General features: G+C 42.1%; 1 protein-coding gene across 4 annotated transcripts in view; it reads left to right on the forward strand.

Annotated features, from left to right (window-relative positions):
• Window positions 1-20,534, forward strand: part of ARHGEF3 (Rho guanine nucleotide exchange factor 3) — a 306,305-nt gene that overhangs the window by 247,977 nt on the left and 37,794 nt on the right. For 3 of the 4 annotated variants that reach the window (XM_072720688.1, XM_072720687.1, XM_025986010.2), the window contains one exon: window positions 13,869-13,976. In XM_072720688.1, coding sequence (XP_072576789.1) covers window positions 13,869-13,976 — 108 coding nt within the window. Of the gene's footprint in view, window positions 1-11,910; window positions 13,001-13,868; window positions 13,977-20,534 lie in introns of those variants that run through there. The other variant, XM_025986025.2, reaches the window with a different exon arrangement.

A 20,534-nucleotide genomic window follows, 5' to 3' on the forward strand; every position in this document is an offset into this window, starting at 1 on the left:
CTTCTGCCTCCTTTGTCGTGTATGATACACTCTTCTCCAAATTTGCAGGCTTCTGAATTTTAATACACTGTAGATAATAATACATCTGGTTGTATATTAATTGCTCAGAGTTAGAAATAATACATAATCACTATGTTTCAAGGTTGCAAATGTACAACACTGAGAACCAAGTGTTTGTTAGGAGCCTTTGGAAAAACCCATTCTTAGTGGGCATTTTTCATTTCTGTCATTAAGAATGTGCTACAGAAAGAAAACTGTCTTAAGTAAAGGTAGTCTTGTGTTCTGTGTGCATGCACACACACACACACACACACTTACACATCTCCCAAGGGATAACATTTTGAAGTTATCACCTGCTTATTTGGAGTGTGTAGGAGCAACAGAAAGGCCATATGAATCCATTATAGATTACCTACCTCTCAGCTTCCTGAACAGCATACTTTGTACCTTATTTTTCTACATACCATTGCTCAGTGGGTGGTAAGATGTCAGCTAAAAGCTGAAAACAGGAAAGCTTAAATTTTTTAAATTTTATTCCTAATTCAATCAATCCCTTATGGCTGTGCCACTGGTAGCTTTTTCCATTTTGAATAATCAGATTTCAGTGTATTCTGTTCGCAGTTGAGAGCAGACTGTTCTAAAACCTGCAAGTGCAGTGTTCCCTGGTTCTAACTGGAGGCATGTGCTGTTAAGGATGCACGTGGGCTCAATGATTTGAAGAGATAAATTGTGCTAGAAGGGCCGGCTGGGGGGGGACCAGGGAGTGTGGCAAATGTATTTTATGATTCGCTCTGGAGGCCACATTTCTGCAAGTCTTGTCTACTCAGATATTGTTCTTGCCAAAAACAGAAGTTGAGTGGGCCACAAGAGTAGGGGGTCCATGTTCTCATCCAGTTGACCCCATGCCCTTGGTCAGTTGTCCCCGTAGGTTTTACCCAGCAGGTGTATGTGAGATTGCTGGTCCCATCCTAGTCTTCAGTCAGATGGCAGACCTCGCTGTCAGCTTTGCTTGCCTGAGACATATTTGATCATCCCAAATTCAGCTGGAACAGTCTGTCCTTCCTTTGGGACATTGAGATTAAGATCTGAGCATCTTTTTTTATTTCTGTGCTTTTTTTTTTCCATTTCTGAGAAATGAAGATAATTCTGAGGTTCAAAGGATAATAGGTGGATGAAAAAGAGAAAGGACATGCCAGTGTATCTGTATGATCCTTTCTGGAAGCCCAGGGAAACTTGTTATTTGGGGGAGAGATTCCACCTTGCTCACCTGACATGAGCTAATCACCCACGGTTCCTATCAGTGTCTAATCCCAGGTCATACTGGGATCTGGCAAGATTGGAGACCAGCTCTTCTAGCCCATAATTTAGTGATGTTGGGTTGGGTAGGGTGGTTCTGATGCAGACCTCAAGACCCACTTGGATTCCCTTCCCCAACTCAGGTTCTTATCTTGAGATTTCATTTTCCTCTCCTCCGGCATAGCCTCAGATCCTGCCAAACCACACCCAGTGTTTCTCTATCCAGCTAGAGCTTGACTAAACAGATGATAAAACTGCAGGAAGAAAGGCAAGGCAGGAATGTGGAATCAAAATATGTGGTCTCATAACCTGAGATGTAGTGGCAGGAGCATGTCATTGGTGAGATTGTGTTGTGGCAAGTGACATGGAGTTCCAGCTTCATCCCAGAGAGGCCCAGGGCAAAAATCTAGTGCTGCAGGAAGTGGACCAGAGTAGGAGAGCAGCCTTGGGGAGAGACCACACCTGTCCCTGGGCATCAGAAATAAGAGTAATAATCTGATATTTACTTGTGTGGCAGCCTTGTAGCAAGCACATTACACACACATGATCTCATGTCATCTTCCCAACAACTTTGTGAAGGGGTAGGAGAGTCACCCCCACTTCACAGGGGAGGAGACCAAGCCCATGGAGGTTCCATTGTTGGTCCGAGGTCATAGGGCATTGTGCTCTGGCCAGGAAGGTTGGCTCATATTTCATCCTTAGATCCTTTGCAAAGAATCAACACATTCTTTGGGCCAGCTTGGTAAGAACTTTGTCACTTGCCGCAGAGACTTTCCACTTCTTCCTAAACTCTGGGGAAGCCTCAGCAAATATCCTTAGTCTGTACACAGCAATTCCCAAACCTGAAGTATGGTGTGATCCCCAATGGCATTCTCCCTCTTCCCCTCAACTCACCCCAAGGGGAAGCCAGGGATTCCCTTTTATAGAGATAAACAAATGCAGAATTTGTATCCCACCAAAGGAGTTCTAAGAAGTCAGTAGGAAATGACTGCCTGTGAAACCCCAGAACCACAGAGGCCTTCCTCTGGGCCCTGTGCCTGTGCTTAGGCCACCACTGCCACCTCCAGGTGCCTTGTTGGCATTCTGCAACCAGCAGTGTGTGCTTTGACCCCATTTTTCTAGACCTACAGATGAGAGTGGTATGATGGGCACAAAATGCACATACTTGCCAAAAATGCACAACCTGAATCTAATGGTGAGAAAATATCTCTTGGGCCCAAAGCTGGCCTTTCCTTAAAGGCCACAGAGGCATGACTCTACTGGCAGCCTCAACACTTTTTTAGGGGGTCAGACTCTTGAAGTACTTCAGGCCTGAGCATCTGGCCCTGTCTGCCTCAAGACAGTAAGAGTTTGCTTGATGTTCGGAAGGCAGACATGGACCCAGGGACCGCAGAGAGAGCTGAATATTTGGGTTCCTCTTTCTCTGAAGGTCTGTAGTGCCATGTCTGGGCATGACCAAAATGAGTTGCAGGCAATGGGCTGGCGTTTGCTGAAAGGAACTTAACTGGGGTGTGGGTGTACATTTCTCCTCTGCCCAAGGTTAATGGTAACATCCTGTGTAAGAGAACTTGAATGTGGTCTTCTACTAAACTCCAATATTTTAGGGCTATTTATTAGATGTGTTTAATCTTGGGCCAATTTAACCAGTAGCAGACTAATAAAATAACAAATTTGGGCTTGCTGCCAGGACAAATGTTGACTTACCCTTATAATGTTGACTGAAACGAATAACTTTGAAAGTAATTGAAAAGTGAAACATTTGCCAAAAATACAGTGTCTGAAACAGTGGTTCTGTTTTATTTTACTGGCACTGCTAAGAGATTATGTTCGTAACCTAGGCTGCTGCTGACTGCTTCAGCTCTGAGAGAGTTCCATATTTTACTGAATTATTTCCCAAGGTTCATTTTTTTTTTCCATCCCATCACCGTCATTCAGCAAAAGTGAATTTCCCCATGGCAGACAAGTAGGTCAGGTTATTTTTCTAATGTAGAGGCACAAATTCAATGATAATCAGAAAATAAAGATAATAAGTTGCTTGACGTCTGCCCTCAGAAACAAAATGGTTTGCCCTGAACATTAGCCCTCTCAGAGTTTGTAGTAAGATTAATTGCTTCTGCAGGGTATATTGGCTGAAATCCATCTCCCTCATTCCACACCCCTCTTTCCCTTCATTCTGCCATTTAGTTTGTACGAACATTAGGGAGCTATAGCATTTTGCCAGCATGTGTTTTAGACTTGAAGGAAACGGGAAGGCCTGGAGGAAATGAAGCCGGGATGACCACAGAAGTTGTCCGAAAGTGTGATTTCTTTCGAGCCTCATTTTTTATTTACTTTTTGTGGGAGGCCCTGTTTGGGGGAGGGACTGAGCAAGGTTTCAGAGGCTCATGCCAGCATTGTCTTCACTCAGTCACATGTCTCCCTGATGTCTCCCCCTTAATCAAGGCTTCCCAAAAGCAGCCACCTCACAGGCAGACTTTGGCTAGATGCCGCAGGTGCTGAGTGATGCGGGCTGAGAAGACTTGATGTTCAGGGAATAAATATAACCTCTCTAACCTTCACATGTTCAGTTTTATGGCCCTGATAACTGATGGTTTAATTTGTGGGTCTACCCAGACCATCTTGTGACATCTCTATCATCTGCTGTTTAGCATTTCCATGAGAGGAGGCTGGAGAAATTGTTTGGTTCTCAACATAGCAGTCCAATATCCTGCCCGCAGCTTGCCATGAGACTGAACTAACTCAGCGTGGCCTGTGAATTTTATTTATCCAGGCTCTCCTTACTGTCCGCTAGCAAGCAAAAATATGAAAATAAATAATAAACAAAAAACTACACAGCTTTTTTTTTTAAGAAATTGAGATGTTTTTCTTATAGGATCTGATATGGAGAGTTAAGCCATTTCATCACAGAGGAAATCAAATCTCTCTTGGATGCATAGGGCAAGGCAACCAGACCCACAGCTGGAGAGAATAAACACAAAGGTGTGGCCTCCATCTTAGAGATTAGCCAAGACAAAGGTATCAGGGATCCCTCCAGGAACTGTTCCTGGTGGTTTGTCAAAGTCCACAGGGTCTGTTGCCTTTTGTTGAAGGCACTGATAAGCATCTCTAAAGGAAAATTATAGTTCTGAGTTTGAAGACCTTTTGCTCACCTTGTGGGTTAGAAACCAATAATCCTGAAATGCATTTGGCCTAATCAATGAAGCCAGGTTTCCGTTGGAATTTGGGCCTCATTATCTGCCTTTGAACTTCTGGTAACAGATGACACCAGGTCAGTTAGCTCTGTGCCAGGGAAAAGAGAACAGAAAAAAAAAAAAAAAAAACCTTCATGGAAATTTTAGAGTTAGAGACCATTATTTCATTATTGTCTTTTTCTATTTACAAAAATATAAGATGGAGAGCCACTTGTAGGCTCCAGAGAAGCTTCCCTTTGTGTTCCTGTAGCTCTGGTCGTCTTGTTCAGACAGCTCTATGAAGGTTTCCTTATCACTGCCTCCGTGTCCTACGTGCCCCTATGGTCTATTGTACGCTGCCTGCTGATCAGCTGCCCCTTTCCTGGCCCACTTCAACCCGCTCTGACTCTATTGGGTACTTTGCCTGGATTGACCTCCCAGTTCAGCCAGGAGGCATCCCCTCTAGGGTGATAGATGTACACTTCAGTGAAGGCAGTTTTGCAAATGCTGGGTAGTCACAGAGTTAGATTTAAAAGGATGCACATAGTTACAATTTATCTCTTCCAATATATGTATTAATTATGGAGAGAGTAGTAAATTTGTAGGGAGAAATCCAATAGATAACTATTCACTATATATATATTCGCTAACTAGGACAGCTATAACAAAGTACCACAAGCTGGGTAGCTTAGAACAGAAATTTATTTCTCACCGTTCTGGAGACCAGAAGTCTGAAATCAAAGTATTGGCCTCAGAAACCTGCAGGAGAATCCTTCCTTGGCTCTTCCTAGCTTCTGGTATTTGTTGTCAATCCTTGGTGTTCTTTGACTTATAGATACATCACTCCAGTTGCTCTGTCATTATACTGCCTTCTCCCTTTGTGTCCTTAAATCTTCTTTCTATAAGAACACCAGTGATTGGATTTAGGACACACTTTAATCTAGTATGACCTCATCCTAACTTGATTATATCTGCAAAGATCCTGTTTTCAAATAAGGTCACTTTCATAGGTTTAGGGGTAGAACCTCAATGTATCTTTTTAGGGGTATACATACAGTTCAACCCATGACACTACCTTAACCAAGTGGTAAGTAAGTAATAGGATAATATTACTCTGATGTGATGTACCAAAAAGGACAAAACACTTTTGTTGTATTCTTGCCAAAAATGCATACTTTTTTTTTTAAAGATTTAAAAATCTTTTTTTTTTTTTAAAGATTTATTTACTTTGAGAGAGCATGCACGTGTGAGTCGGGGGGAAGGGCAGAGGGAGAGAGAGTATACTCAAATAGATTCCCCACTGAGCACACGGCTCTTGATCTCACCACCCCCGGGATTATGACCTGAGCGAAAAACAAGAGTTTGACACTTAACCGACTGAGCCACCCAAGTGCCCACAAAAATGCATAATCTTGATTTAATCATAAGAAAACCTCAGATCTAAGTAGAGAGACCTTCAGCAAAATAACTGACCAGTACTCTTCAAAAGTGTCAACTTTATGAAAGCAGACCAGACCAGGAAACTCACAGATTGGAGGAAACTACAGAGATGTGGTGATGAAATATAATGTGAGGTTCTGGATTGGATCCTGAAACAGAAAAGGGACATTAGTGGGAAAATTGGTGAAATCCTAGTAAATCCTTTAATAGTTTAATTAATAATCTTGTAGCAATGTTAGTACCGTAATTTTGATAAATGTATCATGGTTATGTAAGATGTTAACATCGAGAAGGTACAGAGTGCATGGGAACGCTATGTACTATTCTTGCAATGCTTCTATAAATCGAAAATTATTTCAAGATCGATTTCTTTAAAAAAAAAAAAAAAAGAATGCACAGGGCGCCAAGGTGGCTCAGTCGGTTGAGCATCTGTCTTCAGCTCAGGTCATGAACCCAGGGTCCTGGAATCAAGCCCTGCTTCAGAGCTGTCTATTCATCAGGGAGCCTGCTTCTCCCTCTCCTTCTGCCTGCCGCTCTGCCTACTTATGCACTCTCTCACTCTCTCTCTGTCAAGTAATGGGTGAAATCTTTAAAAAAAATAAAAAGAGAATGCACACATTGAGTTGATTAGGTAAATTCACCTGTTCTTAGTGGCAAAGGGGAGGAGAAATAATCTAGTAAAAACATACCAATTTGTAAGTTCAATTTTAGGCTCTGTTAATGGAAAGCTTGCTTTTCACAAGGCACTGTGCTATGTAGTCATTGTCTTTGTATCTTGGGTAGAGTACTGTAGCTGAAGTGTGTGTTCCAGGATCTGAACCCCTTCTCGCCTCTGCCACCTGAGATAGGTGACCTGTGTCACTACTGATGCTCATTGAATCTCAGCTTACTCATCTATAAAATGAGAATAATGATATTAGCTCTCTCATTGGATGTTCTGAAGATGTCATAAGCAAATCTATACAAAGCAGTCAGCCCAGTGCCTGACACAGATTGTAAACCCTTACAGAATTAAATGATAGCTGTTAGCCACAATTCCCACTACTGCATTATGAGAGAATTCCTTCCTTGTTTTTCAGTTGAAGAAACTGTGGGTAACTTGCTTGAGATCACCTAGCTAGAATGTATGGGAGCCGGGGATAGATAGATAGATAGATAGATAGATAGATAGATAGATAGATAGATGATAGATAGATAGACGATAGATATTTTTAGTGAGGCTCATTTTTAGTCATTTATTTAGTAAAACATTAACTAGGAAGGAGAACCTGCAGGAATATCTTGTCTTTGAGGAACAAGATACAAAGCAGGCTGTCAGCTCCCCCAAAGGGGGAGGAGAGGAGCCACTTGAATTAAAGCTATAGCTTGGAGGAAACACAGACAAGTGTAAAAGAACTGGTCAAGAAGTCAGTGAGAAACCCAGAAAGGGTGGGAAGGCTTTGGCAATAGGAGGTGTCAAAAGAAGTGAGAACACCATAATATTTGTGGTGACCTAGAAGTTTTGAGGGTGAGAATCTTGGGCATAAACCATAAGACACTGTAAACCAGCCTTTGGGCCCAAGGATGGGGGTGGTCAAGTCAAGTTAAGATAGTCATGGAGTCATGAGCTTTACATTGATTTGACTGAAGGGGGCAGAGTGGGAGTGAGGCTCTGGCAAGGATGGGAGGGATTTGCCTTCTTCAGAGAAGATGGTGGTGGTGTAGGAATGGAGAGAAAAACATGAATTTGAGGAGGCAGACTTGGGGAAAGGAAAGCACACTCATAAAATAAATACAAGAGAACAGAGGTCTTCCCTCACAGGGCAGCCTGACCTTGAATGGCTATTTTCTCTGTATGTTTCTGCATCAGAGTTGAACTCCACCAGATTATTTTATGTTGTGGAATCCAGTAATTGGCAGCGTGTTGAAGGGTTTCTTCATGAGAGCAAATTAAAAAACAGTCCATAGAGTAGAGCAGACTTCAGGGAGTATGGCAGTTGATTGGTGCCTCTCCATGGGGTTAGAGTCATCTTTAAGTTTGAATGTTTCAAGGTAGCTCTCTCAGCTTTTGATTTCCCAGCCAGATAGACCCTTCTGTCTTCTAGTCTAGGTTAGTGAAAAATTACTGAAATTCAGTAGTGAGATTTTTTTTTCATTTTACTAGGTTTCTTCTAATTATGTTCAGTTCTAGATGTCTGTCATCTGTCTCTTTTAGTATCCTTTCTCACTAGGCCCTCACTAACAGCTGAAGTACAAATCTTGGATGGCATCTGTGTGCTCACTGATATATTTGCAAAATGTTTTTTTGTCCATTAAAATAAACCTTTGTATTATATAGTCTTTTGACTGTATACCACAGGCAGGACTTTGAGAGTTACCAATCTGTGATCAGCCTTGTTTCCTACACATCTCACTCCCTCTCCCTGTATAACTATGAAGCAGATCCCAGGCATCCTATTATTTTACTTGTCCCTTATTTGTATACATCAATGGTCAGGGAAAGTTTGTGTCATGCTTGGGCTGATTGTTTGGAAAGTTAAGACACTAAAATGTAGGAGGTTAGGGTTTACTCACATAAAGATAAGTCAGATATCTCCCCTTGCTTATCAGGGGAGAACCCCGTATACCTGGCTCCAGAAAGACATACCTGGGGGAGTCTTTGGGTATGTCACAGCAGGAAAGCTGAGGATGAGGACCACTGACACAGGAAATGATCCCTATAAAAGCTAGGAGTAGTGTAGAGCAGTGGTCTACAAACTGTGGCCCATGAGCCAAATATAGCCCACTTCCTATGGTCTTCAAGCAAAGAATCATTTCTATTTTTAATGGTTGAACAAAACAAAACAATAATATTTCGTGACTTGTAAAAACTCTATAGAATTCAGATTTTAGGGGATCCCTGGGTGGCTCAGTGGTTTAGCGCCTGCCTTTGGCCTAGGATGTGATCCTGGAGTCCCGGGATCAAGTCCTACATCGGGCTCCCTACATCATGGAGCCTGCTTCTCCCTCTGCCTGTGTCTCTGCCTCTCTCTCTCTCTCTCTCTCTCTCTCTCTCTCATGACTAAATAAATAAAATCTTTAAAAAAAAAGAATTCAGATTTTAGTGTCTATAATGGAACATAATCACATTCATTTATTTACATACTGTTTAAGGCTGATGGCAGAGATGAGTAGTCATTACAGATGCCCACAAAGTCTAAAACATTTCCCGTCTGGCCCCTTACACAAAGCTGTAGGGCATGGGCTCTGGAGCCAGCTTGCCTAGGTTTAAATCCTGGCCATCTTTTTTGAGTGATTTTAAGCACATTGCTCATCCTCTGCCTCAGTATCTCCATCTTTAAAATATGGATCATAATAGTATCTACCTTGCAGGAACATTTAGGAGGAATAAATTAGTAGATATCTGTAAAGTATTGAGAGGAATCCCTGCACTAAATATGAGATGATGATGATGATGATTATTATTATTATTATTATTTCATAATGTGAGAGCTTCTAACCACTCTGAGATTGTAATTTCTGTTTAACATGAGGATGATGAAAGCCTCTTAGAGGGCTACTACACGTTCCCAGCACACCTCCTCCCGCTACAGAGATGGAACCCTGCCTAAGGCTGCCCTGGTGTCTTCAAACATTTGAAAGACTTTTCTGACTCCATCAACTCATGAGCAGCAGCATCTGCTAGCACAGTTGATTCTCACCTCTCCCTTGTTCCTGGCCGGGTGTATAACAGCCAGGAGCAGTATTGCTTGCAGTAAAGTGGTCAGTCCTGCACTGGTGAATGCATTTCTGGTCCCTCTTGAGCTGGGTTTGTGGCTGAGTGAAGGTGGTCTCATGGTAGCTACAAACATTATGAGGAAGACCCTCCTATTGTTCCCCAATGCCACTCTAGCTGCAAAAATGAAGTGCAAGGAGAATGAGTAATGATTTCCTATATGCCATGTCTATTAGAATGAAAGCATTTTTGAAGGAATACACATTTAAGCTAGATCATATTGATATGATAGACAATTTCTTACATGCATATAATCTGCTTTTGTTTTTACCTGTTGGGAGGTAAGAATGAGGAGAGGGAAAGAAAACCATTGTTTCCCCTACGGAAGGAGTATTAAAATCTGTTAATAAATTCTCACATTAGGGGCACCTGGGTGGCTGAGTTAGTTAGGCCTCTGCCTTTGGCTTGGGTTGTGATCCCAGGGTCAAGCCCTGCATCGGGCTCCCTGCTTGGTGGGGAGTCTGTTTCTCCCTCTCTCTCTGCCCCACACATATCCTTTTTCTCACTTTCTCTCCCCTGCTTATATTGTCTCTCTCTCTCTCTCTCTTTTTCTCCCCCCCCAAAAAATAAAATCATTGAAAAACAAAAATAAAAAATAAAATCTCATATTAAGAATAAAATGGCAGAGTGCTTTATTCCCTTTCATTTGTTATTTAAGCGCAAGAGATGTATTAAATTGCCATGCCAATTCATTTATGAAAATATGTAACCTCCATGCCTCTACATTGTCTCCTTCTCTTCCTGCCACCTCTCCCTTCTTTTTCCCGCCCCCCCCCCCCTTTCCTGGTCTTCTGAAAAGATAATGAGAAAACATTTGATAAAAGTCAATATTCATTCATTATAAAAATTCATAGCGAACAGCATAGAGTGGAACTTTTTCTACTTGATAAAGGGTAATCTCTTCCATGGTCTCAGCAAACACAGTCCATAATGATGAATTCTTCATAATAACCACTTTAGAATCAAGAATTACACTAATGTACCTGCTCTCTCAGCTTATAATCAATAATATATAGGTGGTCCTAGCTAGTGCAATAAGACAAGAAAACCAAAAAACCTATAAGTCCTAGAAAAGATGAAACAAACTTTTCTTATTCAGACAATACTACCTAGACACAATACTCAATGCCTTTATTTTTTTTCTGTTTTTTAATCTTTTTAGTGAGATGCCCTCCTGCCCTCTCTTAAAATTGCATGGTGGGGGTGGTATCTATGCTTGAAACAGGATATCTTGTTTCTGGGTTTACAATTGACCTTATCCAGCTTGGACTGGCAGCTGAGTCATTGGACTAGGAAGCCTCTGCAGGTTGTATTTTGTCCTCTCTCTGTAAAGCCCGAAAGCATCCTTGGAATTACATTTGCTAGCTTTCCGTAGAGCTATTTAACTAGAATCTGGAAACATTTTCCCTGAGGGCTCTTTTTAGATAGCAGTAAAATGAAGCTGGAGACATACTGAGTAAATGGAAAAGAAAAATCAAATTAGGCCAAGAATTTTTTTAATCTCCTATTCTCACTGAAGCCCTCAAGGAGAACACCATAATTCACACTCTGCTCTTGTGGGTCAGGCATAAAGCCTCCTCCATAGATCCAATAACCTGTAAATGTTGTGGTCTTGAAATTGCACTTGCTTGCTTTGCTGGATCACAGCACTAAATCATGCAGCAGTGGTTTCTGGCTCACTTGTTCATTACTTGGGGATGTCAGATTGCCAGAGAGCAGCCTGATGTTTACTTCTAAATGGGCAATACCTTAAGAAAGTTTTTTTTTTTTAAGATTTATTTATTTATTCATGAGAGACACAGACTGAGAGAGAGAAGCAGAGACACAGGCCGAGGGAGAAATAGGCTCCTCGCAGGGAGCCCAATGTGAGACAAGACCCCAGATCCCGGGATCACAACCTGAGCTGAAGCAGGCGCCCAACTGGTGAGCCACCCAGGCATCCCAGGAAAGGAGTTTTAATTACAATTTCATGTAGTGCCACTGTACACAACCTGCAGAGGGGCTGGCATCTGCATTTTACATATATCTTGTAGCTGTGTAGGAAACACACATTGACTGGGTCATATAAAATGGGCAGCAAAGTCAGCAGAACCTTAGAAAAGATGACACAGCAAGTGGGACAGAACTGAATTGTCCCCCATCCTGCCAAGTGTGCAAAGCTCCCTGCCTCTTTTTAAAGCAAGAGAACCCTATTGGTATTTACCCTTCAGCTTCACCATTCTGATACAGAAGCTGTGATCCAGCACCTTTAATTGTTAAAAAACCAGAGATCTGAAGGAAAACAAACAAAAAATCCAAAAAACAAACAACCAAAAAACTAGAGATCCAGAAGTCTCCAGGCTCTCAGGTGCCTGAGGATTATCTGAGTCCAGCTGCCCCCATGAAATCCCTCCTTTCCTCATTTGCTGCAGTGCAGTTTGTGCCACCAAAGGTGGTGATATCACAACTCTGGCATTTCAAGCCCAAAGCAGGAGCTATTTAGAGAAATTCAGTGGATGCTCAAGAGGGTGTGTGTGTGTGTGTGTGTGTGTGTGTGTGTGTGTGTGTGTTTAGTATGCTGGTGATGCAGCTCTGACGTAAAAAATATTTTAAAAATCCTCCTCTGGAAAAAAAAAAACCTCCTCTGGGCACAGATGCTCAGGAGCCAGGCATTGGACAGGGAGCATCCTGAAGGGCATAGTCACCTGGAGGCAGAAGAGCTATTGGATCTTTCTCTTCAGCACCTCAATAATAGTAACATGAAGTCTCTCATATTGAGAGATTCATTCTTTCCATTTTGGAACTGAGCCTTCTCAGTGTTCGGAGAGATTCCTACTGTCTGTTCTGCTTAGCATGCCAAGAGGCTGGAGAGGTCCCCGGCAGCCTGGATTCATTCTGTGTCTTGGAAAAGTATTTCACTGCTTCGAGAAATCATGAAGTCAATCCTGGCAACATTATGGAATTGTTCTGTACTTTTTTTTCTTTAGCCTTTTAATTTTTCTATTTAAATGCCAGAAAGATTGGGTCTATTTCCAGGAGGGCTCTGATATCTGAGATTGGCAAGGACACAAAATGACATGAGTTTCTCAGCAGAATTCCAAATTCAGGCAAGATTTTCCAAGCACCTACTATGTTCAAAACACCCTTCAGGGATGTCCTGGAGAATCTGAAGTTCTGGTTTAACCCTCAAAACTTTGAAAGCAATGGCTGAAAAAGAAAGATGAGCATCTTGAGGCTTCCTCTGGAAATGGTTGAGGTTCACCACAGCAACTGGCAAGTTTGGCTTTTTCCATCAAAATTTGGTGTCTTCATGTGCTGTCCAGCATCTACTGCAGGTCAGATGGAGCTTAGGAAGGCAAGGGTAACTGTTCTCTTTGTCTTTGTAAAATGTTTTGTCTGTCATGTCCCTCTTTCCCACAGCCTGTTGTTTTTATATAATTTTCATCTGCAAAGACATTGGAATGGGTAGGCTCCCTCTCACCATCAACTTGGTTTGGGGTAACTTGCAGATTTACAAATATTTTATGTGTAAGTGATTCTCAAAACCTGTAGCTATATAAATTACAGAAACAGATGCCCGTGGTAGGATTTTCTCTCTGTACTTTCTCTCTTGCTGGTTGTTATTTATAAATACTCATAGGTGTATTTCAAATATATTATAGATACAAAGATGCTTTTTAAAGAGCCCAGTAATATAAGAATTTTCTTAAAAAAATTTTTTTTAGTGAACTAAAAAAACAAATATTCCACGTGCTTTAGAAAAACCATCGCATCAAAGAAATTAGGAGAGTGCCTTCAGGCAAGGTAGAGGAAAGGTTTTTAAAAAGATGAAACCAGAAGCTTCAAAAAACAACTGCCTGACAAGGTCATGGGATGGGAAATCTGAGGCAGCTTTTCTTTACAGGAGGCATTGGAGAGAATGATTCTAAGTGGAAGCTCCTGAATTAAAAGCTGGCAGATATTGGGGGTGAAGCATAGGGAGCAGACCCTACCCATTTGCTGTCTGATCAGAGGCTGCTTCTGTTGACACCCTGTGCCATTTCCCCTTCCCTTGCTCCTGAGCTAGGTCATCTCCACACAGCCAGAGTGAGACGGGGCACTGTTCACATTCCATAGATCAGTGTGTAGCCAGCAGCTTGTGGAGTGGGGCTGGACTGTAGGGCGGAGTTATGTTGTCTGTAATTAACCTTGACATTTTTCTTCCTTTTTTTTTTTCTTTAACCTTATAGGAGCCTAGTAATAAACGGGTCAAACCCCTTTCCAGAGTCACATCACTAGCAAACCTCATTCCACCCGTGAAGGCCACACCATTAAAGCGCTTCAGCCAAACCCTACAGGTAAGAAGGACATGGTGGGCTTATGTTTGCAGGAAATCATGTTAGGCAGGAGGGGTCATTGCTGCTCTACCCAGAACCTCTGCTGAAATCTGAATCAATGCTTATTTCAGCAGAAGAGAGCATTGAGGGACCTGAAAGGAAGAAAGATGTGTTTCTAAGTTGTAAACTGGGGTCAGATGGAGTCCTTTGAGGGATGACTGGAGGAATCATTTCTGTTGGCTCTTTCCTCAGAATCCTGTACCCCTTTCATATGTACACTCACAGGTTTTGTCCTAAAACACCACGGGCCTCCTAAGAAAACCAGCATGTGATATGAGCTGGAGGGTAGGAGAACCTAGTGTTTAGACCAGGGTCTGCAGACTACAGCATGGGGAGAAAAATTCATCCTGCCCTATGTTTTCTTATGGCGCACAAGCTGCAAATGGTTTTTTCCTTTAAAAATGACTGGGGGTAAAGTCAAAAGAACAATATTTCATGACACTTGAAAATTACATGAAATTCAAATTTCAGTGTCCATAAGTGAAAATTTGTTGGAGAAGGCATGCCTAAATATTTGTGTACTGTATGTGGTTGCTTTTGCACTGCAAGGGCACAGTGGAGGAGTTGTGGCAGAGACCATACTGCACACGAGACCCAAAATATTTACTCTCCGGCCCCTTTACAGAAAATGTTTGCTGACCGGACTTAGAAAAAGGCCCTGCAGTAGAACTACTTCAATTCTGACCTTGGCTCTGTCAGTCAAAGACTTGGTTACCTTGGGCAGGTGACTTAACATCTCTATGTCTTGCTTTTATTCCTAATGGGTAAATTGTGAGAGATGTCACCAGCTTCTTTAGAATAGAATCATAGTACAGATTTATAAGATAGTGCATTTAAAGGGCTATATTGCTAACAGAACTATACTAAGCCCTTTGTTAGTAATCACTAATTTACTAATTAGTTAGCTAAGTAGTAAATATCAACTATTATAATAATTCTTTGGTAAACAAGTGGCTGTAGTTGCTCTTAGACTCCCAGTAAAGTTTATATTTTAAGGTAAAAGTTAAGATTTGTCCAAGGCCTTGGACCAAATTCAATAATCATAAAAATCCTCTTGCAGACAGAAGCCAACAAAAGCCATGCCATCAAAAGGCTTATCTTGTTTAGATGAGAAGTGGTCTTGAATCTGCCATTTCTTATTTGTCCTGCATACTTTTACTTAGCAGTATTTTTATTGTGGCTTTCCAAGTTACTAAGAAAATTGTGGACCAGAACCCAAGGCATGTTCTATGCTATGAAAATCTATGATTTGAGAAGTATTTTAGATCTCCCTCACCCCCTCCTGCCATCACTTCCACACCATTCAGCCAACATGCCATGATTCCGCATAGCCCAGGCTCTTCTCTCCATTTCCTCATGGAGCTCTCCTTCTCCAGGGCTTATTCCCTGCCCTGTCCATTCCTCTGTTAGCTCTCCTCAGTTTCTCCTGAAAAAAGGCCTCATCACTGAATTAGCTATAGGTTTGGCCCTTTTTCTGTCAGTGCTTGGGCCTCTGGGCCCTTGCTTATCCCCTGATCCCCTCTGTGGGAGAATAGAGAAGAAAAAGAAATAAGGTTGTCTGGGGGAGCCGGATGAAGGGCTTTGAAGCTAGTGAAGAAAAATGTGTTTACCTTCTCTCCCTCGTGACCAGTCCCTCAGCCCTCTGGCCAAGTTCATCACAGGCTTCCCCTGGAAGATTCATCACTGCCCTTGTCCTGCACATCTGGTCTTTAGCTGAGTTCTGCTTTTTGAAAAATCTTTAGCCTGTCTATTGCCATTTCACCCTTTCCTTTCCATCCTAGTAGCTGAGGCTTAAGTTCATTCTATAGTTATTTCCTCCTTTGACTATGAGACCTCCATGTTGCCAGCCATGTCTTCCCATTGGCTCTCCTAGGATAGTTGAATCTCTTCCCTAGGAAGGCCCTTACTCATTCTGTAAGCATTAGGTGGGCCCTCATCAAGTGCAAGGCTCTACATCTTGCCCTCACGTTGCTTACATTCCAGACAGAGTTGCCTTCTGGTAGATTCATGACCACATTTATCCCTTAAATTGTCTTTTGTTTGGCTGTGTAGTGTTTTGAACTAACATATAAAAATCCAAACAACTCATATAAGAATTTGGAGTTCCAGGGGCACTTGGGTGACTCAGTCAGTTGAGCATCCAACTATTAGTTTCGGCTCAGGTCATGATCTCAGGGTTGCAGGATTGAGCCCCTTGTCAGGCTCTGTGCTGGACATGGAGCTTACTTGGGATTCTCTCTCTCCCTCTGCTTGTATATGTGATAGATAGATAGATAGATAGATAGATAGATAGATAGATAGAATCATTTAAAAAAGAAAAAAGAATTTAGAATTCTGACTTCTTTTAAAGAATTGAAAGGCTTGCCAGTTCTGGGCTTGTGTTGCCACATGGCAAAATGAGCTGGACCTGGGTAGCCAGCTAATTGTCACCAACAGATGTCCTCACCTCTCCCAATTGTCCTTTCAACACCTTAACTCACTGTCATCACTTTGCCTGGCCTGTAGACTCCACGTTTATCCCTAGGTCTAGGGACAACTTAATCTATCCCTCCTACCACAGCACAGACCTGACTGTATGTTGCTGTAAGATCCTCCATTGTCATACCTTCAAAACCTTTCCTTGGGCTTCCCAGGGAACCTTTATTTCTCTTCTCTCATCTCTGCCCTACACAGATCCTACACAGGGAAGCCTGCAGGGAATATCTGATCACCTTGAAAATTTGCATTGACCTAGAGAACTGGGACAGAAAGAAATCAAGCTATGTCTGAAATCCAACAGACTGAAGCCAAATAAGGATAATAAGGCTGAGAAAGCCAGACCCGAGGGAGGGATCTGACATGTGGAAATTGGTTTCTAAAACCTCAAAGATTTTTTTTGGCAAAATAATTTTTTAATTTACTTTCTTCAAATGTCATGATAAATAGCTAATTCCAGGCTCTATTTATGGGACAGAAACAACCTGGCAGAAGCAGAATGGCTCTTCATAATGGTTATACATATGGACACAAAGAGAACTTGAGCAGCATCCTTATGTTGAGAATGTGTCCTTGAGGGGGTCAGTGAATGGAAATATGACCCTGTGCAGAGTTAGACAGCCATGTTTATAGGATGATCAGCAAAACCCAGAGAATGCTCTCTTGCCTCCCAAATATATCTCCCTGTTGGTCACCTTGGTGCATGCAATGCATGTTTTACAAAATGATTTCCAGCTTGCATCCCAGTAACTACTCCATGACTTTATTGCTTCCCCCTGCAGCTAGAACAGGATAAAGTGCTAATATGATCTGAGGAGCACAGAGGAGGAGGGGAAGCAGGAGGCCCCAAAGAGATACTTGGAGGGCCATCTTCACATCCTCTTCCATTTTGTGTACAGTGATTTTGGTGCCTGTTCTAAAAGGGGAGGAACAGGGGCACCTGGGTGGCTCAGTGGTTGAGCATCTGCCTTTGGCTCAGGTTGTGATCTTCGGGGGTCCCAGATTGAGTCCCACATCAGGCTCCCCGTGGAGAGCCTGCTTCTCCCTCTGCCTATGTCTCTGCCTCCTTCCGTGTGTCTCTCATGAATAAATAAATAAAATCTTTTTTAAAATTTTTTAAATAAAAAATAAATAAAAGGGGAAGAACAAAGAACAAAGAGAGTAGGGAAGGGGCTGCCCCAAACCTCTCGGCATTCGTTCTTTACTCATAGGTGCTTATTATATATGCCTCTTCTACTTCTAAAAACAACTCGAGGCTATAATTGAGCAGCTTGGTTCCCTGCCACAGTATTCCATGTCCCTGCTGCCTGGACTCACAGAGACATATATATCCCTTTCAGCGTCCAGTTATGTCGAGGTTGTATTCCTTTTATTATAGAAGAAGAGATGAGTTAGGCCCAAACACCCAAACACAATCCTTTAATCAATAATGGAGCACTTAGCAGTCCTTCCTCTGGCTCCTCAGGAGGCCACAGGGTAGGCCAAGAGGATATCAGAATAGCTTGGGGCTAGCAGCTTTTCCAAAGAGGTTAAAACCCCAGCCACAAATGTGAGTGATCCTTGCGGCAACCCTTCACTCAAGACACTGCAGGACTTGTCTCTTGCCTCCCCTGTGCCCCATATAGACTGGGGGCTCAGGCTTCAGCACAAAGACAGCATTTGTAGAAGTTGGAGAGGAACAGCCAGCCGTCTGCCTGGCTTTGTGTCTGTGTCTGACCAGGAAGTTAGTGCTGCTGATAGACTGGAGCACAGATGTCTGCATCCCTGTGGGCCTGAAAATCTCCTCACTGGCCTGCCTGAGAGGAAAATGCAGCCCAGCTCTGAAAGGGGCCTGCGTGCACCCCTCCTGGCAGTGAAGACAGCGGGTTGGCCGTGGGCGTGTCGCTGAGCCCTGCCTCTCCCACCATGGCTCCGCACAGCTGGTAGACGCATTTGAGCCGGGGCCAGGGCGTGCTATGGAATGCTGTGTTCACAGCACTGTGGTGGAGCCCTGTGTCCTCTCTGAACATAAGCTCCATTTCTTTTCCATTATAAAAGCATGCGTTCATTATGGAAAAATACAAAAAAAGGAGAAAGAGAAAAGATTCCACTGCAAAACAACCCGTTAATATTTTAATAACTTCCTTCCAGTGTTATTCTAAGTATATCTACACTTACATACTCTGAGCCTCATTTGAGGTTACTTACGGTGTACCCAGTCTTATCTTTGTGTGATCTGTTCACTCTTGGATTGAAATCTCCCACGGGGACCCTGCATGGTCAGTTTCTCTTGGCGTTTCTATTGGTCTTGGCCTAACATATTTCCAAGCTACACAGTTAGGTATGTAAAGGTTCCTCTTCATCATTGTTACAGCCTCTTGGGGGAATTGTACCTTTCATGAAGGTTCAATAGCCCTCTTTATTTCTTTTAATGCTTTTTGTCTTGAGTTATGTCTTTCTCTCTCTCTCTCTCTCTCTCTCTCTCTCTCTCTTTGTATTTGCATTTTCTCTGGTTTCTTCCATCTCTTTTATTTGTATCCTCTCTTTGTCAGTTAGCTGGATCAGGATTTTGTTATGGCTTAAGACAAGTATGATATCACTTTTTCAAGTTATTCTTGGAAAATGTGATCTTCATGGACCAAATATATATTATTCCAGTGTGGTGATGTGACTTACTTTGCATAACCCGTCTCCTATTAATGGATATTTAGACTGTGAATATTTTTTATATTGTCAAATAACTCTGTATTAAGACATTTGTCCTATTTTTTTAAAGTGCCTTCTAATTATGCTTTCTTTTGATTATAGAACATCTTTTTAAGATTGAAAAATATAGAGAAACATAGAAAAGGGAGTAAAAGTCACTTGCAATCCCTTCTACCCATCACTAAAAATCTCATATTAACATTTAGGTGTGCACTCAGACAATCTTTTCTTTTACAATATACCTGCGTGTGTTTTTTTAAACAAAATCATAATCATATATACATATGTATATAGTACATATATATGCTATCTTTTAACATGTTTTTGTCTTAACAGTGTCAAATAACCTTACAGTAGAATACACTTTCATATGATTAAGTATTTTTCACAAAAAAAAGTATTTTTCACAAACCCAATCCTTTTTTTTTTTAAGTTTTTTTTTTTTAAATTTTTATTTATTTATGATAGTCACACAGAGAGAGAGAGAGAGAGAGAGGCAGAGACACAGGCAGAGGGAGAAGCAGGCTCCATGCACCGGGAGCCCGACGTGGGATTCGATCCCGGGTCTCCAGGATCACGCCCTGGGCCAAAGGCAGGCGCCAAACCGCTGCGCCACCCAGGGATCCCCACAAACCCAATCCTTAATGAATTCATATAACATTTCATCAAAAAGATATACCAGGTATTGATTATTCGCTCTTCTTTTGTTGAACATCTATCTCCATTTTTCTACCATTATAGATGACACTGCTTTAAACATCCTAATCACAAATCTTATGTGTGTTTACATTCCTTCCTTTCCTTAGATGATATTCCCAGAAGTGAAATTCTGATCAAGAGATGTAAACTCAAGGCATCTGATGTCTCTAGAGCCAGGCCTCTCTTCCTGGTGTGTACCTGTCTTGGGCAGAATTGCTCCTTGGTGTTCACACATCCTAATTCTAGACTCATAGTCACATTTTCCCCTCTCTTTTGCCACAGTTTTTCCCACTGCTGTGACATCTTCACAGAATGGCCCTTCCAGGGGGCCCCTTGACTTTCCACACAGAACAAAGTCTTTCTTTTCTTTGTATCCCTAGCACTACATGTGACTTGGGATATGCTCAGAAATTGGCCATTAGTGTTATTATTGTGTTTATTACTAGAAAAGTTGGCCATTGCTCTTCCTAGGGGCTCTCCAGGACAGGTATTGGGTGCCCACCTAGTAATGTTATATAATAACTGGGTTACTTCACAACAGAATATCAGCCCTCTCACACTTGTATCCCCTCAGGGAGGATTGTTGTGGCTTAGGAAGGGTTTCTGGTAACCACAATCTCTCATTGCTCCATTCCTGGGCCCTTAGATCTACAAAGTATT

The sequence above is a fragment of the Vulpes vulpes genome, chromosome 9 (genome assembly GCF_048418805.1).
Source record: "Vulpes vulpes isolate BD-2025 chromosome 9, VulVul3, whole genome shotgun sequence".
NCBI classification, from domain to species: domain Eukaryota; kingdom Metazoa; phylum Chordata; class Mammalia; order Carnivora; family Canidae; genus Vulpes; species Vulpes vulpes.